Raw genomic sequence first — 22,256 nt, 5'->3', positions numbered from 1 at the left:
AATAATTTTTTTGGTTTAATTTTTATTTGATTTTTGTTTTTCCTATTAACTTGATTCTAATACTTTTGTATATATATATATATATATATATATATATATATATATATATATATATATATATATATATATATATATATATATATATATATACATTCTGTAATACATATAAAATTTCAATCCTGGGCAATTCTTTTTCTGTAGTCATTACTTAGAAATCATATTTAGTTTGAGTATAATAATTATTTTGTATTAATTGAAGTTTAATCAATTCCGTTTCAAATTAAAGTTCGAATTTTAAATGATGATAAATGATAATAAAAAATGATGATAAGTTAATGATAATAAGTTAAATGATGATAAATGATAATAAGTTAAATGATGATAAGTTAATGATAATAAGTTAAATGATGATAAATGATAATAAGTTAAATGATGATAAGTTAATGATAATAAGTTAAATGATGATAAATGATAATAAGTTAAATGATGATAAATGATAATAAGTTAAATGATAATCAAAATTTAAAACTGTAGAATATTTTGATGAGGGAATCATTAAGACCAAATAACATCGAATATTTAAATGAAAATTCTAGCGACCACCAACTCCGGTTAACCAGCTAGTCACCAAAGGCGTCTAGTATAAAAAAAAATTAAACCGAGACCCTTTTACTTTGTTCATAAATATTGCCAATATTTGTGTCGAAAAATATTTTACTATCATTTCAAATATTCATTGTCCGTTTCATCTCTATAAATAGTTACCGTATGATCAATAAAACAGGTCATTTAATAGTTTTTCTGGAAGATGGTTAAATATTATTAAATTTATTCGCCTAGTTTCTTATTTCATATTTATTGTAGACTATTTTTTTATAGATTTTTTGATAATATGATCAATTGGCCTGAAATATTCAATTGCATTCGTTTTGCCATGAAAAGTTTTTTTTAATGTTTTAATGAAATCTAATAACATCGACGAATTTTTATGCAGGTAATTTATTATTTTAATAAATATTCTAAAGATCATGATGTTTTCTCATACAGTAACTACCTCTTATTGTAATCACTTTGGCCTGAAGCATTTTGATAACATTAATCGATTGAGAACTGTAAATGAATAGGGTAAAATCAATTCTATTTTTTATCAGATCAAGGAAAAGGAAGGGGGAAAAAAACTTAAAAGAGACTATCGAGATTTTATTTCAAAAATAATAATTAAAAAATTCATTAATTATTACTTACCGACAATTAATCCTTAACAATTTGCTCATATGTAATTCTTATTTGTATTTTTCTTTTCTTAACTTTGTTGAATGATACTGCGAGCCGCGTTTTAAATTATTAAGTTCTAGATTCTTGTCAGCTTCCGTTGGAAGGCTTTCTTAAAAGTATTTTTCATTATATACGCAAACCATTAACGCCTATTGCGTGGTTTTACTTACAAGAATCTCACATTTTTTCATAATTTTACACCGAAGATGTTCTAAAAGAGGCTGACCTGTGTCTCAACCTTGCGTAGAGTCATTTCAGGCAAACATTCCTACCAACTAAGAATTTCAGTTTTGTCTTTAACACTCAAATGTCTTTTAATTCAAATTGTTTTCTTATTTCAATCACAAGAAATAGTGTCCTACTATTCAATAGATTTCTGCAAGATCTGGCCTTTTTAAACCAATCCAGATCACTCTTATCCAGACAAAAAAAAATGTGAGAACCATCTCATGGAGGAGGGGGGAAACAATATTCTCAAATTTTTTCTTACAAGTAAAGTAAGAAAATCTAAGAATTTCAATCGCTGGTTGAAAAATGAAGGATCAATCCATTATCTGCTTCAAAAATAATAACATTAAACAGTGTAAAGATCATGCTAAACGACTATGTTTGGGTTCATATAAATACGTCGGTTCGAAACCAACGGATTTTGATAATGAAGTGAATGATAATTTTAGCTGTGATCGCATTCAATTCCACTGTACCTTTGAAGGCTTTTACGAATAAACCGTCCGCAATTTTTTTTTAAGTCGTTATTGCTTGATGTGTTCTTTTATGTGATGTTTATGCTATTCCAAAAAGAGTAAATATTTTTTGTGCGTTTATTTTATGATTCATCGTTCTTTACTTTATCTCTTTCTTTTATATCCAAGAGTTTTCTGTATAATAGCGTTTATTTGAGTTTTCTTTTATATGAGTTTTTTTATTTCGTTTATTTTTTTTCAGATCACATGCTTATATAAATAAATAAACAAAATAAAATTCATGCTCTCATTTCTATAAAAATTAAAAAAAAAAATTATCTTTTGGGCATGCATTATATGGACAAGAGATTTTTTTATATATAATATAAGGAAAAATTATAGTGTGTATCTTATTTTTAACCGGACAACTTTTTCAGCTTGCCACCTAGCGGCCACTCGATAAAACTTCAGTCTGTGCTCTGGAGTCATGGATTACGCATGATGTTTACCCCCGAGAATTGTACTTTTCCTTAAATGTTTGTGTTAATTGTTTGTCCTATTATTGTTTTTCGTGTGTTATGTGCTTTAATGTTTCATTAAAATATTTAAATAATGTAAGCTTCTTTCCTTTTAGAGTTTTGTTTTCCCCTAGCAGGAATAGTTTTTGGCGCCTAACGGTAACGAATTTTTGTTCAAGTTTATTTAAGGTTTAAGGTACATTTATTTTTTTAAGTGTACATTTGCAAATAATGTAATACTAATAACTTTGAAATTACGCTAAACAACTGGAGTAAGTTTTCTATAAGATTTATTCTTGGTATCGCATTTTTATTTTAATTGTGATATAAAACCAAATGTATGAAAAAAATTGTAAAAAAAACTTTTAAATATAGAATTGAACACTTTGCTCTGAAAAACAAACAGCTTCTAATTCATCGCGTGGAAAAAATCATAAGATTCGCTTCCTTTATATAAATCTAATTTCCTTTAAAAAATAGACATGTATTGAGAACATGAATTTTGATTCGTCTGTTAAACAATTAGACTCTTTTAGCGACCATCTGGTTCACCGGTATTAATGCATGCAAAACTAATAACTTACTATTAAAAGCCTTATATCGTTTTCTTTAATCTGTTAAATATGAAATTAAGTATTTTCTCAACTGCTTCGACTACTACTGAAGTTGAACTTTATTTGAAAGTGCAATGAAATCACAAAAATTTTAATAAATGTGTGTTTTAAACAGAAACTTACCTAAAATGGAAAAATAAATTGTATTTTCATTAATAACAATGAAAGAAAAATCCACAATGAAATATTAGCAGTAATATTGAAAACGATTTGAAATTCATTGAGTTTTACAATAATGAAATGTATTGTAAAATAAGCTTAGAACTATTTTTAAAAATTAACTAAATTAGATAAAATTTGTAGACAACAATACTGGCATTATTGAAAAGATGTGTGTGTGTATAAACACATATTTTTGAAGCAGTTTCATGACCGAAAAGAGCTACGACACTTTTCAATTTTAAAACTTCGCTTTCATTCCATCCCGGGAGGCATAATCTATGTACAAGCAAGAATCGAAGAGATATATCAATCTTCAGTACGACACAAGAGCGAAAAAAAGACTGAAATGTTTATCCCCAATGATTGTATAGTATCAAATTCCGATAGGGATTTCTTTACACGTGTCGATTTTTCGGAATTATAGGTATATTTTAAAAGAATTTCCTTGGCTTGATAGTTTTTTCATCCCTTCAATCGGAGAGTGAAAAAGTACAGATTTAAGTATTTTTACAGAGATGATGGCGCATTTAATTAAATAAAAAATGGTGGAATCGGATCAGGAAATAAGAAAACATTTTAGAATGAAGTTAATATGGGTTAAATTAAGATAAAAATTAGGAAATTAGTTAGGATTTAATTTACACACACACACACATATATATAATTTTAAAATGATGCTACATCTTGTCTTATTATATTTTCGGAAATTTTGGTTAAAAAATGTCGAAATTCTGCTTTATTTTCAGTTTGAAAAATTTCAAAAAGATTGTTCCTAGATGCACATTCTCATCTTCCAAACTATTCTTGTGCCAAATTTGATATCTCTCCGTCTAATGGACTGTACGGTTGAACGCCAAAACGCGCAGAAACAGATTCATCTGTGCTATTGTTAAAAGAAATAGAAGTGATTCCACTTCGATCCCCGATTTGTGTGTGTGTGTTTGTATGTATGTATGTGTGCCTTTGTGTGAACTTCCATAATATGGCGAATTTTGTACTATGATTCTGCTGGAAAAGAAATCTCAAGAGAGAAAAGGGGGGGGCTATTTCTCCAGAGGCTATTTTATGAAGTGTTAGGGCCTGGTGGTAAAATCTCTGGGAGAGTGTCAGGTTCGAGACCCTCACCCCAGAGAAGAACCATCGTGTAAACGGGTGCACGTTAAGGTGAGTTGTGAAAATTTGGAGAATGGGATGCCAGCTCAGGTGTCATCTTCGTCATCTGACCATGGTTCAAAATTACAAGGTCCTTCCCAAATTAATCCTAGTGTTGCTTTAAAACGGGACGTTAATACAACTAAATGAAACCAAACTTATTAAGAATATTGACGTCTTTGCTGGGACGCACAATGATTTATCTCACTATAGATGATAACTTCAGTGTTTTCCACCATTTTCGATAAAAGCAATTTCACTAATTTTCATGCTATATCCCTACCCATCTTTTCTTGGATGGAAGATAATATACTGTAACAACAACAATAATTTTATTGAAACCAATTACATTTTAAAATACATTCACTGAAAAGAGAGTTGAAGCTTCTTCTTTTAGGAGGAATAAATAGCATCTTAATTCTTTTTCTTATTCGTGGTAGAAAAAATTATGGGAAAGGATGATCCAAATGATTAAAAATATTTGTTTAAGTTTTGACTCAGTCGTCACTAAATTATAAACTCATGAGTATAATCATGTATCAGATAGTGAATTATGGACCATTTATTTATGTCTCACAAAATTCTTCATTCCATTGATGCCAACGTTGTTTTGTTATAAACTATGATAATCCGATTACTGATTTGGATAATCTCGAAGAAGTAAACCTCAATAAAAGTTTATAAACCCAATAACGATCAAGAAATGCGCTTCGAAATTCAGTCAACTGCATTATCGACTAAAAATAAACAATACAGGGTATCTTCTGACTCATTTCATAAGATTCATAACCTGATTACTGCGAAATGAATACCTCACAAAATGCCTCTTTTAAAGGCTCACTTTTCGTATTAAAAATATCAGTTTTTGTCTGAAGCCACCAGGTTGCAATGATCAAATGGTAAGGTCACGACTTTAGAAAAGGAGGGTCCAGGACCGAGACCCGATTCCACATAAAAACTGTCGTCTAAGCGATTTTGATGCACATAAAATGCGTCCAAGTTAAACGCTATCCCGTTGGTTTGGTGAGAAGTTTAGAGAGGAGGTATTGCTCAAGTGCTGTTCTCATCATCTGACCATGGTTTAAAACTACGACGTCCGTTCCAAAATGCTAACTCTAGAATGTGCAAAAGTATCGAAATATAGTGTGGGAATGTCTGAAGTACGGTTTTTCCCCGTGCTCTTAGAAACTTAAACTAATTTTCTATATTTTTGTTATATTATTCAATGTTGTATATTATATAATATAGCACAGTTATATAATACTTTATAACTTCAGATAATATGATACAGTATCAAATAACTTCCCCAATATTATGAAAAAAAATTATATGATATTATAATACATGAAATATATTACAATATATTATTTTATATATTCTGACATTTTACATTGTTTCAGTATGTGAAAAGAATTATATATTACAATTTTTGCCGATTTCGAAATATTATATAGTATGAGGTACTTTGGTTAAAAGGTCTAATCAAAATTAGATGTGGCGATACATTCCGTCATAAAAAGAAACCAGATAATGCTCCTTATTCCGAACATATCAGACAGTATAAATGTAAATGAAACTATGTTGTTTATCAGTGTATGAAATATTTTTTTCAAGAAAGACATTGTCTTCATATTTGGAACTACTATATTTAGATTTCATATTCAAGAGCCGCTAGAGATATGTAAGAGTTTCAGAACACATTTTGAAAGAAATTGAAGATGATCCAAATAATAGCACAAGATCAATCGCATAAATAACAGACGTGAATAAAAGCACCATATGGAAAATTTTGGAAACTTCATCATAAAAACTACCAAGGAAAAATGTGCCATCAATTGTCTTGTATTTTGCAGTGTTTCAATGCCGCTACAACATGTTTCTTTAAATTTTGAAGTTTTTCTCAATGCAATGTGCTATTTGTATTGCAGAGAACTGATTAACGAGTTCGAAGAATTCTTATAGAAAATATCCTATAGAAGAGCTCCATGATCATCTTGAAAATTGGAAGGGGAGAGGACAACTTAGTTGTTTTATAAAAATAAATATAAAAACAACCATAATTTAAGGTACAAAATTTATTTGTTGTGACCGATGTTTTATATAAATATTGCCTAACATGCTTAGTGGTTAACGAGATTCATATTTTTAATGTCTTTCTATCTTCTTTTCAGATTTAATTCATCAGATTGTACATTTTATTGGACTGATTACTATATCCTGAAAAAGAATCATCTCCAATATATGTGATGCATTACAATTTAAATAGCAGCGATTTGCTATAAGTTTCAGAATGCCTACCTAATTTTTAAAATATTTTTCCAAATTTATTTCAAAGTTTGTTCTTTCGAACGTTTAAAATATTTTAGTGAATTCTTGAGCGAATCCAAATTATATTATTTTCTCAGAATTTCCTCTCTGATATCCATCACCAATTTTATTTTATATTTATAAAATAGCAATATGAAATCTGTGATGTTTATTATTTACGCATGATTTTTCAGTTGCGGCGTCACGAGTAATGGCGATGCTATGAAATGTGATGTTTAAAGTGATAACCTTGAAACCATATTAACTTTTTCATTATATTTTTCTCTATTAATTTAGAGTTAAGTAGTCTTTTGTGAAGATCTTCATGTTCATATAAGAATTCGGGGGATTAAATTATAACAGACAAGAATTTCATTTCCTCCAAGTGGAGAACATGTGGTAGTTGCGTTTTCCTGGCTTTAAATGCTCGTTGACGGGGCATAGGAAAAATTATTGGAATAAAATTATTATTTTCAAAGCATTTGAAGGCGATGACTGAGTTTATTTCATTTGCTAAACTATTCGAAGCCCGGAAAACTTGTTTTATCTCTCCTATTTCAAACGCAATACACGAATTAAGCAGTAAGTATAATTTATTTTACTGCTGACATTAGCATCAAGTGTGAATTATTATTATTTTTTTGTGGTGATCATTAGCTCTAAACCAGGAAAAACAAGTGCTTCATATATTTGCTTTGTAATTGTTGCCTTTCAGGTACTCTTTTCTTGCATATGATTCGAAGAAATAAATTGGGTTATTTATTATGTATAATTTTTTCATTTTTTAATGCAATCTATCTGCAAATAATTAATTAAAGTTTTGGATGTTTTTTTTTTTTTTTGTTTAAACTATCAACACTATTATTCGAACTTTATAATTTGTGCAAAAACTATTTCTAGAAATTTTGAATTCTTCCTATGAATTTATTAGCAAGTCTTGTAAATAATGCAGTTATTAATTTATTGAGGGAAATAAAAGTTCTCTTTCCATTTAGTTGTGGCATGGATTGATTACATTTTATATGGATTATTTTTGAAACAGGGTATCAGTATAATAATTTTTTGTACTTTGTTGACGAACACCATTAATCCAGCACATTTTATATATTGTCCTCGATTAAATAAATAAATAAAAAACGTAATGTAAAATCTAATGAATTATGCTACTGTTTGAAATGTCAGACTTTATCTTCATTTGATTATCCATAATCGAAATATGATTGAAGATATATCATTCAATTTGTTTTAAGCATTCTATTGTTTATGTATAAAATTATGAAATTTCATGAGTATATTACGTTTCAACTTTATTTTTTCTTTCCAAGTAATTCCAATAATTTTTTATAATTAAAGTAATTCTCCAGCAAAAATAAGTTTTGATTAGTCACTAATAATTTTTTATCTTTATTTTTTGTATCATATGCAGCTCTGGAGAAGGGCACCACAAATTAGTGGATGAGAATTTGTTGAATAAGTGAGCAGGTTCTTAATTTCTTTTTAATATTTTAATTGTGTTGGGAGTTGAGTTTTTTTCCACTGTGATAACAGAATGTATATCCCATAGGAGAGGTTGATCTGTGGCTTGTAGAAGACATGGAATTAATTAATGCTATCACAACATTTAGAGACTAAGGATGGGAGACAAAGGAGTCCCATCCTTAGTCTCTAAATGTTGTGATAGCATTTATTCATTTGAATTCTGGGGACTTCAGGTTGGGTGTTATTCTTTCATCATTTTCATGTAACATGCAACCATTTTGTTTTTCTCAGAATATAGTAAAAATTGAAAGTATTTGAATGTTTAATTATTTTTATGCTGTAATAAAATTCAGTATATGTTTACTTTGACAACTATCCTGGTTTTATTGTGAAACAACTGTGGTATATTGTCTTGACGGTTCGCATTATGTTTAAGGCAGCTTCACATTGTCTGAAAATTGCTAAAAATATATAGAGACTGTACAAATAAATTTCTAAAAAAAACAAATTGATAATATTTAAATGAATTCCAAAATCTCCTGTATAATATAGTATAATATTTTTGAAATTGCCTTTTTAAAATGTAAATTATATTAGTTACTTCTTTTAATGTTAAAAGAGTAATGTCGTTGCTATTTCACTGTCTTATCAGATTATAAGATTGTAACTTGATAAAATTTTGTAATTCTAACTTTATAACATTAAATATTATAATTGAACTTGTTTAATATTCTATGTATTCTTTAAATACGCATGATAAGTGGAGCTGGGCTAATTTGAATGCTTTCAATTTAAATGTGTATGTGTAACAATTTTTTTCCTGCGATTCTTAAATATCCTATTAATAAAATATTAAGATACATTATAACATATATTAACACATAAGATACATTAATAAATTTTAATTAAAAAAATTTCAATTTTCTTAAACCAAATATATTGATTTTTTTTCTCTCCAATTTCTAATAAATGAAATACTGTTTTGCATATTTTACACTTTTTTCGCAACTGATTTTAGAATGATTCTTGATCATATTTTACGAAATTGGATAAAGTTTTTGATTTTATATTATTAAAATTTACTCTGCAAAATTTAAATTTTGGTGTATTTGAAGCAATTGATAAAAATGAGGGATCAAATTATATAAGATTAAAGTCAAGTATTTGATCAGTATTTTACTATCATTTTTTCTGAGTTAGTTTAGTTAATATTTGTTACAAACTTCAGCCTTTTAAATACTGTTGATATATTTTTTTGAAGCCAAAAATAGAATGGGAAAAGAAAAAAACATTTATCATAATATTTGTTACATTCAGGAGCATGATATTTGTATAAGTTTTTTAAATGAGAAGAAATTTTCTTTTAAATAATTATAATTCCAATTTGGATAGTTGAATGTATTTATCTTTGGACAGAATTGAACACTCTGAATATATATATGGATGAGAAATATGAATTAAAGTATGTGCTTGTGAAAATTGTATTGCATATATAATATTTAAAAAAGTTTGAAATATTTTTATATGAGTTAATGTTTTTTTTCTTCTTCAAATTAATTCTTTTAAAAAATAGTTTGTAAAAATCCTTAAAAATGGTTTTATAGAATGGATTTATTTGATGGCAGTCTTCATTATTTGCTTATTAACTATTGCATAGTTTTCTTTATTTGTTTGATTAGTATTACATAATTAGAGTGCCAAGCTGCTAAAACTAACTGAGTCATCCTATTATATCTTTGAGGTATCTTTACTATATATATATATATATATATATATATATATATATATATATATATATATATATATATATATATATATATATATATGTTTCAAATAAGGTAAAATTTTTTAATTTTTAGATTGCTGTTAATGAATATTGTGAAGTAATATAGCATTTACTACTCTTAAAAACTTAATTACTTAACTCTTATTTTAAGATACAATTTTCCTTATAAATAATATATTCCATTTCATATTTTTCTAGCATAAAAATAGTATGGTCTTTTAAAAATATTTTACATACTCTGTGAAATATTTAAAAAAAATGTTCTTACCTGCATAGTAATCATTTTGCATAGTATGTTCAGTGTTCCTGCATATCCTGGTTACAATTATTGCAAATCTATTTCAATATCTGCAAGCGCTACACTATCTGTTGTTTGAATGATTAGATTTTAGCCTGGATTTTTTAATTTTTTTTTAACATCCATGAACTGAAGATTCGAAAATTCTATCTGGTACTGGCAGGTTCCGAGTAAAAGCTAGGCCATGTGTATCACTTCTGTCTTGTGTCAGATATATTATCCAGATGCTGGCTGGTAACCTGATTATAAGCCAATGCTTTGCATGAACGAATAACTTGTATCAATAGTAGCCTTTATATCATATGACAGAGAAATCATTATTTTTTAGTATCCAATGTCTCACTTTTTCTAGTTAGAAATACTTTGATGAATTCTATTCAGTATTTGATAGCTTCTTCCTTTTCTTTTTCTATGAGACAGATATTAACAGTAATGTGATTATCTGAAGTGATGGAGTTTTGGAATTATTTCAAAAGATTGATTCATTAGCTAATTTTATGACGTAAAAATGCTGAAAAAGTCTGTTGACTGTTAAGGGATTACTTTGAATTTTTATTAATATTTATTTTTCAGGTATTTTCTGCCAGCTTAATTTAGAAATAGTATTAGTGGAAGTCATTGAAAGAATTTCTGTGTATCATCAACTTAAAGAATTCAATCTAGTCGCATGTTGGATTTAAAACCATTTATGTTATTTTTCAGAAAAAAGGTCTATGGTTTTTCTTCTTAATAAATTCATGAAGATATTTTAACATGTTCTTTTAAGCAAGTTAATTAATTTTTTTGTATAGAATTTTTATTAATTTTTTGCTTTTGTATAATCCCTTACAGCCATTAAAGTTACATAGCATAAGTTCTGCCATAGTTGTAATTTGTATGCTTTTATGCCCAGATTAATTTAATATTAGTTTTATCAAATGACAGAAATTGTTTAAAGCTTGTTTTTTGAGCTGAATCTATGTTAGGATATTACGTAAATGTACTAAAATATTCTTGATTCTTCTATTCTTCTCTTCAAGAATATTTTAGTAAAATGTACTAAAATATTTTTGAAATCTGTTTCAAATTTTCTTTTAATATTTTATATGAAAATTTGAATTTAAGTTTTATGTGTTTTCAGTTTTTTAAAGTAAGTTTTATTATAAAAGCAGCAGATATTTTTTGCACTCCAAATCAATTCATTCAATTCTACTACCCTTTTCATATGTCTTGTACTATTTTACAATAATTGTAACCTATTTATTTCTTTTAATTTAAAATATTATGTTATATTTTGCTAAGGTGTGAGCAATTTAGAATTGTTTTTAATGTTTTTATGAAAAAGGAAAAGACTTAAAGTAAACAAATATATTTTTAAGATGCATTATGTGACTTTAAAAAAAAAAAAATTCTCAATGCTGTTTATCCAGGTTAATATAAAAAATTTCTTTTTCAGAAACTTAAATGATTGAACAAAACTTCTAATGGATAGCACTTTTCGAACAAAGTCATATACAGCTGATATTCATGATAAGGTTGCAAGAATATATTACAGCCACGGACTCTTCTGCTCTAGTCATCCATATTCTGTTATTCTTGTTACAGTATGCATCCTTGCTCTTTGCTGGTAATTATCATTTTTCTGTAACATTTTCTAAAAAGAAAAAGAAAACAATAATACTATATAATATAGTTGGTAAAATTTCAGAGTAGCCGATTTGCAATTTAAAATAAATAAAAGTTATATATCTGAAGAAAAGTTTTTTAATGTTTGACACAACACCAAATTTTTCTTCCGAAATTTCAATCACTGATGGTATAATCTCTAACAGGTTTAGTTGGTAACAACTTTCACCAAACAATTATTTAGTGATAATCACCTCTTGACTTGCAGGAAGTGTCGAAGACTGGTTGGATCTTTGTAGTGAAATTTATTATGTTTATTGTGTTTTCAAGTTTCCATGTTCATATACATACAGAGACGCTATCTAGTTGATGGGTATTATAAGAAATTAGAGATAAACTTCTGAAATAATGATTGCATACTAAAATTCACTCATCTTATTTGTTGTGATTATGAATCATTGAATTTACTTAAAAACAATTACTTCTATTGGTTGACCTAATTAAATCAACTAAGAATAAAGCTGAATTTTATTTATTTTTTGTACATTTTTGAGTTAGTATGCTTATATATATATATGCTCATGGACATATATGTTTCATGAGCATCAAGTCGAAGTAATTTTTGAATTTTAATGAATTGAAATTTAGCAGTTATATTTTTAAAATATCATTTTAACTAAAAGTAAACAAAATAAATTTACTTGATTATATAATTCCAGCTATATCTTTACTTCCATTTATAATAAAAAATATACTACAGCTGTTGAATGATGTAGAAATCATGAAAGTATATAATTAAAATATTTACACGTTCAGGGATGTTATTTTCATTTATGAGAAAAATTGTTGTATGATAATGTTTTATAATTTATATATCATTATCTTTCTCTTATTATGTTTTTACTAATTGCCTTTGGTACCTAGTTTAATTGCCTGCAGTATTGATTATCCGCTTTTTAAACTATTAATATGAAAATTATAATTAATTAAAATTTATTTTTTACTATACGATGAAAAAAAATATCAATTTAATTAAAAAAATGAAATTTTTGTAAAAAGGATTTTCCTTTTTCCAAGCATGTTTTTTAAAAAAAGTCAGTAAGAAAAGCTGCAAAACATCTATATCTTTACATATATATTGTACAGAAGTATAATATGATGACCAGGGAAACAATATGGAATTATCTAATAATAAAGTTCTCATTTTAAAAACAATCCCCTTTTTGTCTGTATGTACATGCCTTTGTATTTACAGGAGAGACACATACAATTTTGATTGCATTTATTTTGAAAACTGAAAATTTTCAAATGAAGAATTAAATTATTAATGGATTTAAATTCTGCATGCAGAATTAAATAATTATGATCTTTATATCTTCAAAAATTGCAAATGGTGCAATTCTTCGGTACTTATGTATAAATGCATACCTATGTATAAATGTCCCTGTATGATTGATGTGTAAATGTCATGGTATGATTGATGGATAGGTGTTTTACTATTAAAGGTAGGCAAACTCGCATGAATTAAAAATTGATCACATGCGTTAAAAAAGTAGGCGAAAGGACTTTTATTTTTTTCCTGTCTTTTCTTTTAATAACCACTTAAGAGGAAAAGAATAAAGTTAAGAGAATTACTCTTAATTCTGTCCCAAAGCTTAAGGTTAAGGTTATTTCTGAAAAATTTGAAAATTTTATTTACATTATATTCATTGTAAATTCTTTATTTTTCAACAGCTATCCAATCCTGTACTTGCCATTATTGGGAAGTTCATCACAACAGTTTTCAACACCAGTTCAAAGTTTTGTTCCCCCTGATATTGTTTTAGATGATGGAGAAAACTACAAATTTACTGGACCAAGATGGGTAATTTTAAAAGCAGATTTTATTTATAAATTTAGTTAATCTAGACAGTAAAAAGATTTATTTTTATGTTGATTTGTTATTATAATTAATTCGTTGGTAAAATTTAAGTTTCTAATACTTACTTTTGATTGTTAGAAATTTTTTGAAAATATTCAGTTTTTTTTTTTTTTTTTGAGTACATGAAAGAATTGCTTAAATTTTTATTCACGTTTTATATTTATGTATAAATAATCGATAATTTGAATGTTTACATGTATAAAATCAGAAAAACATCATTTTACTGATAGAAGAAAATGAATTTCATCAGTTGACAAAGACTGTTAGTGGGAAGGTAGTATTAAACACTTTATTTTAATTCTATAAAATAACAATATTTCATACTTTAAGTTCAGACTTAAGTTAACTCTCAAATGTTAAGTTAACATTTGAGTGTTAAGTTAAATGTGTGCACATGAGTCAATTACTAGTTATAATAGCTTTTGGATACAAAATGTATTATAGCATTAACACTTATGATTGAGCACAGCTCTCAGATTTCAGAAGTATCTGTTGGACCCATCTTGCTAGAGCTTCATAACAAAATTGTCTTCCTTTCATAGTTACATTAAGTATTCTGTCGGCTGTATTGATAAACCATATCAAACATGGAGAGACACCATTTGCCAAGAACAGTAATGACTGAAAGTTAATGAGTTTTGTGAGACAGGGTTTTGAAGTGGATTGTGGCCTGAAAGCATTATCACAATGATATCCTGGCAACATATTTGAGATTATATACAACTGTATAATTAAAAATGATCTGGTTTGAACTTCATTTTGCAAGTATTAATGATAGAGCAGCCATTTGAAAACCATTTGTTACACTATGCAACACCTCGAAATAGTGAAAGTGATGTGTCCACATGTTTCCAAACTGGACATATTAACAATATGAAATTGTCAGCTGGTCAAACAAATTGTTATTTACATTATTCCGGACAAATTGATGTGTTTACATTTGTACAATGCCAGTAAAAGCATACGAAGTTGATTGTTCCTTCTTACTGATCAACATGCTTGGGTTCATTGATGCTGAAGGCTCAATGTTGTATTTTGCTCATAATCTGCAGCCCTTTTGTTGCTCTATATTGTTGAGTTATAGTGTAGAATTATGTCAGTATCCTGCAGACAATCTTCATCCATTATTATGAATTGTGTTCCCTGTTGAATGACCTATATACCAAGATGAATAATGCTTTCATTCTAATTTCTTAAATTGTTCAAGAGAGGTTACAACATCTTGTGAGGCCACCTGATCTGAATAGAATTGAATTTTTTTAAGGGGCATTTAGAAAAGGAAATTGCACATGTAGTGTCTAAGTCCTAGGACATTTTCTGAATTAAGAATCTTTATTCATGAGGAGACTGTACCTGTCATATAACTGTTGTACATGGCTTATATTTGTTCATCCTAAATTGGTTTCTAAGTGTAATTTATCCAAAAGGTTATAAGTTTATTTATAAAGATTTCCTTCTCCTACTACTGATGTTCATATTAATTTGTACAATCTCTGTGTCAGTATATAATATTTCCTAGAATCATTTGTTACACACTTTTTCATTTAAACCACTTCTGGTTTAGCATCATCAGACAGGTATTTTTTTTTTAGATATGCCTAAGAATAATAATTAGTTTTGAGCTCATAAACATTTATTTATATTTTTTTAATGCTGGATTGCTGCACAGATTGAGAAGCTGAGATTTGCAATTTTCATTATATTCTCACTTCACAGAAAGTTCTTTCTTTTCTTCTATTCAATATTTTTTTTAAAAAAATTGTATTTGGTAATCATGAATTTTTTTTTCTGTCAGTAGATCACCATTTATTTTCATCCAATTTGAATGATTAATTCAAATGTTTGTGAATATTCTATTTGATTTCAATCTGATTTTAATAATATTTGCTAATTCATAATATTCTCACTTTATTTGGAGGTTATTGCTAATATTTTCAATATGTATTTGACATTGCATCTTTTCCTGTTAGCAGATAATATTTGTTCTAACCAATTTTAGTGATTAGTTTTGATTTGATTAGTCTTGAATTTTATGGATAGAGAAGATCCCAAGTGAGAAAACGAAATTTTAATATATTTATATCTAAAGTGTACTGTAAATAATAACATTAAAAAAAAATTCTTCAGTACTCTACCAATATGCATGATATTTTCTACCACAACTTTTGTTTGTTAATCTGTGACAGCCATACATGAGATATTCTATACAGAATAACAGCCTGTTCAGATGGGCACATCTACTAGTAGACATTCATATTATAATATCTATCTTAATGCTTTTCTTTTTAGAATTATATCCATATATAACAAATTCTATTTGGAAATCCTTGGACATGCATTTTGTACCTTTTGCTTGTTAGACATATTGTTTAGCAGTTGTTTCTTGTTGATTGAAAAGGATAACTTTTAATTATAATTCAATTGGACACTTGCAAATGATTACTTTGCTAATACATTACTAATACATTTCTTCATTACTTTGATTGAGCAAAGTAATGAAGAAATGTATTAAACATAATTAGTATTAAAATTGAAAGAAAAAAGTAAGAAGAAAGGCATTAAGTAATAGACTCTAAAAAAATATGAAGTATGAAAAAATATGAATACACAAGACGTTATTGAGACATTTTTCGTCCATCTTATTCTCAATTGCAATATGAAACTAAAAAAATTGCTTTTTGATGATTAGTATTTTTTTTTTTTATTAGAAAAAGAATTATTCATAAAAATAATGATGAATAATTGTTCTTTAAAATACCGACAGAGCAATAGTTTAAATACAAGTTGTTAAATAAAAACTTTTTTAGACTTTCAAAAACTTTATATCTGAAATGAATTGTGCGTCATTGTGGTATTTCCATACAATTGTTCTTAAAAAATAATTTATGCATGTACAGTTATTTTTTTTTGAATTTGAATACATATATATTTTCTTTCTTTTTCAGTTCCAAGGCCCACCTGTCAGTTATATTCAACATATTGTTGTAAAAAGTGCTGTTTCACCTTGGAAATCGGACCTGATTTTAATTGATGCCTTTCGAGCACCATTATCCATTGCTTTCCAGATTAATGAAATTTTAAGAAATCATCAAATAAATCAAGGGTAATTTTTTGAAATTTCTTCATATTTCATTTCAATTTCATGTTAAAATAAATTCCTTGTTTGTCATTAATTAATCAATATTCCTTAATAATATACAGTATTAAATTAATATTCCTTTAAAACTGGTTAAATATAATATTAAATAAAATAATTAAAATCGGCTTCGTTTTGAAAAGGGATAAGAGCTATATTATTTATGCAAATATTTCTTTGAAATGTAGTTATTTTACCAAAATATATTTTGATGATTTCTCAAGTTATGTTTTCATTTTAGAACTGCTAATCATACAAGCTTGGAAGATTTGTGTTTACAAGTTTCTGAACCCATTGATAAACAAACAATAGATGTCCTCCCTAGTTATGGTTGTTTGATTATCTCTCCAAGTAATTTATGGAAAAATGACTTACTAAGGTAAGACATTCATTACATATAATAAAAATGTTGATTATCAATGTTCAACTTTCTCAGGATTTCATGCTCTTCGCTCAAAAAGGTTTTAATAATTAAAAAAAAAAAAATGAACTTTGTCATATTGGGTATTGGAGCAATTGATTTTATTGAATTGTATTTTTAACTTTTGATTATATGTTATTGGTAGTTTGAACAATATTAATTTAATACTTACTATTTAAATTTCAAATATTTATTTTTACATTCCTTTACTATATATTTCAGAACTGTTTATTTTGATAACTGTAAAAAAAGTTATTAGGTTAATTAAAAAGCTTTGTTAGTTTAAGTAAAAGAACTTTACACTGGTTATGATAGACATTGGGTATGTAATTATAATGACTTATTTGGTAAAATTTCTGGCTGGGGGGGGGAACCCCAGTTTTCTAGTTTCAAATTATTTATCTTGATATTTCTTAAAGAAATGTATTTTACTTTGCTAGGTTGGGTAAAAAAATCCTAATAATGCTCTTATTTTTCTAGATTTAAAAATGATCCTGATATTATCAAAACCATTTTTGCAGGAAAGTATTCCATAGATCCAGCCAGTTTTAGAGGCAAGTTTTTTTTACATTACTTAAGCCATAAGTTTGTAATAGATACTCTTGGTAACATTTATTATTAGTAGGCACTTTATATGGAAATCTCTATATAGAATATATCATACTAGATAAATAGTACTTAATTTATCTTTGATAATTATACAATTAAGATATTTTATTTCCACCTTATAAATGTCTTTCATTTCTGATTTCACCAATCTCATTTTATGTTAGTTATTCTGATGGTAACCTGTTATAATATAGAATTTTCATAGAACTCATTATTATATTATTGCAGTTTACCTATGAAATGTTTTATCTTTTTTCCTTTCATCAGGATCAAATCATTATTTCTACACATATATATAATATATATGTAATGGTATTTTAAAATTATATTTAATCTTAATTCATTTCCTAAATTTTATCTTAATTTAGCGCATATTAATGTCATTCTAAAATGCTCTCTTATTTGCTGATCCAATTCACACTTTTTTATTTAATTAATTCTACACACGCTACGTATAACTACTGACTTTGGCATTTTCTCATGCTTCAAGTAAAAGAATAAAATTTCCTAATGCTTATAACATTCTTTTAAAGATACCTCAGATTTCCTTTCTTAAGATTACACATGTCAAAGAAATCTGTATCAAAATCACAGTAAAATCGCATAAGGGAAATATTTCTGTCTCTTTTGCTCTTGTGCCATGATGCACACTGACATTACGTTCATTCGTTTTTTATATAAATTATACCTCCTGTAGTGAAATACAGCAAAGTTAAAATTTCTAAAGTTTCGTCTTCTTGGTCATGCATCTGTTAAAACAGGTTTATATGTATATATTGCTTGTCACAATTGTTGCAATCATTCCCCCCCCCCCCAAAAAAAAAAACTAAACATGTAATTTTTTTAAAAAAAAAAAAATCCCAACAAGCTTTATGAACAAGCCCAAGTTTATTTATACTGCTAATGATTCATTCGTTATCAAAATTTCAAAGACTAATAATAATAGACTTGATATCTGAAATGAACATAATCTTATACCTCTGTGAGAGCTTTTGCATAAAATCAATCCATCAGGAATTGAGGATTACTTTTTAAATAGGAAGGATTTAAAAAAAGAAAGAAATGTTTTTTTATTTATTAATTACCTTTTTTATTAAAAATGCATGATTCTTGCATAATTAAAATTTTCTTTACTGAATTGCAGTTCTTTGATAGCATTAACTGAAGATACTAGAATTTTGTGAGATTTTAAAATTTTGAATAAAGCAGAATACTGCTCTTATGGAGGGGACAGGAGGGACTGTATGTGATTATTTATTAAAAAATAATAGACTGTATTATTGATATCTTTTATTTTTTTTGCCTTTAAATATATAGTTCTGTAATAAAATATTATATTTTGAATGTTGTAAAATTTTTGTCTTATGGGTTATAGACAAAAAGTTTTTTTTTAATTGATTAGTTTAATAAAATAGATAACTGTAAATGGATTTCAGCTTTACTTAGTCCTATTGATTTTTTATTTTTTTATATAAGAATTTATTTATTTTTTATATTAATATATTTGTTTTCATGAGTTTAATATGTGATACTCATCTTTTAATAGAAGTGTTATTTGGAGTTCCGTTCAAAGAAACTGGAATTAAAAAGCTGTTTATGCGCAATCGTCCACGAATCATAACTTATGCTTTTACAGTGGCTTTTCAAACTTATAATGCCAAGTAAGTCTTTCAAATTAATATTTAGATGAGATATTTTAATTAAAAATTTTTCCTTTGTATTTTTATTTAATTTTGCATCTAGGGCAATTTCATTATGTTAGTTTCAGATGCATTAAATAAATAGTTTTTACTATTTCAGAGCTAATATGCTAAACTTTTCTTATACTTCTTCCTTTATAGATACATAATAGATGATTTAAATAATTGTAAATATGAAAAATATATGGGATAAAGGAATGGTATATAAAAGGAATGGGATAAGAAAATATGTAATAAAAATAGGCTGCATTTGCAAATGTCTTTCTTCTCTGGTTCATTAGAAATACTGTAGAATTAGTGTATGGATAAAACATAAATTTGCAGCCTCAAATTACGTTTTTTTTTTTTTTTTTTTAAATCTTATGATACTATCAATTAACTACTGAATGTGTTTCATTTATTATCTTTTAAAATAATATATAGAATAATTAATGGAACTTATTTGTGCTATTATTTACACATTACTATGTGAGAATAACAATATTTTCTTCTTTTTTTTCTTTTTCCTACAGCTATCTTAAAAGTTTATCTGAATATTTCAAATCAAGATTTGAAAATTATCCATATCCTGAAAATGTTTCTTTTAATTTTGAAGACAGCAATATTGTTCACATTCAGTTTCAAGATTTACACACATTGGTTGAATTTGTACCACTGGTTATTGCTTACGTTGTTCTCTTCCTGTACATATATTTTTCTGTCTGTGAGTTTTTGTTTTTATTATTAGCATTATATTTTATAATTATGAACCCCTTGAATTAATTTCATGCAGTTAAAAAAATGTACTTAAATGTTTTAACACATTGCTTGCAAAACTGTATTTTTACATTTTTTGCAGTCTGTAACTAGTATATGAGTCACATAAAAGTACAGATTAAGTAGATTTACACCCGCTTCACCTGAAACCATGGCAAAATACACTTGCATGCAATGTGCTAATGTTAATAATATTTTTTAGAGAAACAGTTGTATTTACATTTCTGTAAATATGTTTTCAAAATATGTGAACTTGGGATGTAAAAAAGTCTGTTTTTGAATGATAGATTATTATTTATAAGAGGTATTAACTTTGCAATAGTTTTTTTTTTGTTGTTGTTTATATCCAGACACAAAACGTTTCTGTGAATTTCGGAATTTTTAGAATAATTTTACCATTTTTGATTGTTTTTTTTAATGCAACTTTTCTACAGTATTTTTGATATTGCAAGCACTGTTTGTATAAATTCATTTATTTCATTTTGCTTCTTGCTGTTCATGTTTGGCATAGTTAATTTTTATAATAAAATTCAGCTTTTTTTGAAAAAAATTCCAAACTTGTGACATGCCTATATATTTAATTATAAGTTTTTTTCTTTTTTTTTCCTTCTAAAATGCATATTTGGAAACTAATCATACTAAATTATATGAGAATATTTTGTAAAATTAAAGGAAAAAAAAACCCATTATACTTTTCACACTTGGTTACCTAGAATAGCATTGCGTTTTTTTTAAATTTGAAAATAAATTGAATATTGTATAAGAATTAAGGAAAAAAATGCTTTTAGAAGATAATTACTGAACTAGTGTATTTTTTACAGATAAAATTGAACTTGTCAAATCTAAATGGATCTTAGCTATCAGTGCAGTTTTAACAGTTGTCATGTCATTATTGATGTCAGTTGGGCTCTGTTTGTGGTTTGGATTAAGTCCTACATTAAGTGGAAGGTAATTATTTTTCATATTTAAAATTTTTCTGTTTCCATACTGGATCCTTAATGAATATTTAATGTATATGTATTTATTATAGCTTTTGTATTAACACTTCTATTTATTACAGTGAAATTTTGCCATATCTTATTGTTGTTATTGGATTAGAAAATATGTTGGTGCTTACAAAATCTGTTGTTTCTACTCCAATTCATCTTGATGTAAAACTTCGTGTTGCTCAAGGTGATTAAGCTTTACTTTCTTAGACTTACTTTTACAAAATATATTAAAATAAATTTGAAAAATTCCCTTTCAGTTATGTGAGATGCAAGCAGTTTTAATATTCATTAAATTATTTTTACTTGTAATTATTTATTTAAAATATCCTTTTACTTTACTTTTAGTCTACTATGTTTTTTTTTTTTTTTTTTTTTTTTCTGGCTCTATGATAAGGTATAATTTTAGCAACAGTATTCTTCTAAATTGTGAAAATAATTGGATTGTGCTAAAAATTTTAGTGTCTTTATTTGCAGAACACTTAAGAAAGCAGTTGAGCCAATGTGTGATTTTTTTTTAAAATTGTGTTTTGCAATTTGTAAATAATGTATAATCATAACTTTCTTAACTAAAATACAGTGTAATACTATTCATATGTTATACTGACCAACCAATTGTATTTTTTTCTTCTTTATTAAAAAATAATTTTTAAAATAAATTTTAAGAAATTGCACTATTTTTAAATGACATTTATTCATGTTTTTTCTAATATAATAATATGAAGCATTATATTTTTAGGTTTAAGTAAAGAAGGCTGGTCCATTACAAAAAATCTACTAACTGAATTAGCTTTATTAATGATAGCATTTCTGACTTTTGTTCCAAAAATTCAAGTGAGTAATACTTT

General features: G+C 26.6%; 1 protein-coding gene across 1 annotated transcript in view; it reads left to right on the top strand.

Moving 5' to 3' along the window:
* The first annotated feature begins 6,913 nt into the window (after positions 1–6,913).
* LOC129961607 (sterol regulatory element-binding protein cleavage-activating protein-like) overlaps positions 6,914–22,256 on the top strand; it is a 37,762-nt gene continuing 22,419 nt past the window's right edge. The window contains exons 1-11 of the mRNA XM_056075111.1: positions 6,914–7,293; positions 11,710–11,880; positions 13,614–13,743; positions 16,746–16,903; positions 17,178–17,315; positions 17,838–17,911; positions 19,513–19,627; positions 20,179–20,369; positions 21,244–21,370; positions 21,483–21,595; positions 22,148–22,242. Of these exons, the coding sequence (XP_055931086.1) occupies positions 11,738–11,880; positions 13,614–13,743; positions 16,746–16,903; positions 17,178–17,315; positions 17,838–17,911; positions 19,513–19,627; positions 20,179–20,369; positions 21,244–21,370; positions 21,483–21,595; positions 22,148–22,242 (1,284 nt within the window). The 5' untranslated portion in view covers positions 6,914–7,293; positions 11,710–11,737. The remainder of the gene's footprint in view (positions 7,294–11,709; positions 11,881–13,613; positions 13,744–16,745; positions 16,904–17,177; positions 17,316–17,837; positions 17,912–19,512; positions 19,628–20,178; positions 20,370–21,243; positions 21,371–21,482; positions 21,596–22,147; positions 22,243–22,256) is intronic.

The sequence above is a fragment of the Argiope bruennichi genome, chromosome 2 (genome assembly GCF_947563725.1).
Source record: "Argiope bruennichi chromosome 2, qqArgBrue1.1, whole genome shotgun sequence".
Lineage (NCBI taxonomy): Eukaryota > Metazoa > Arthropoda > Arachnida > Araneae > Araneidae > Argiope > Argiope bruennichi.
The sequence above is the reverse complement of the archived record's forward strand: the minus strand, read 5'-3'. Positions and strand labels throughout refer to the sequence as shown.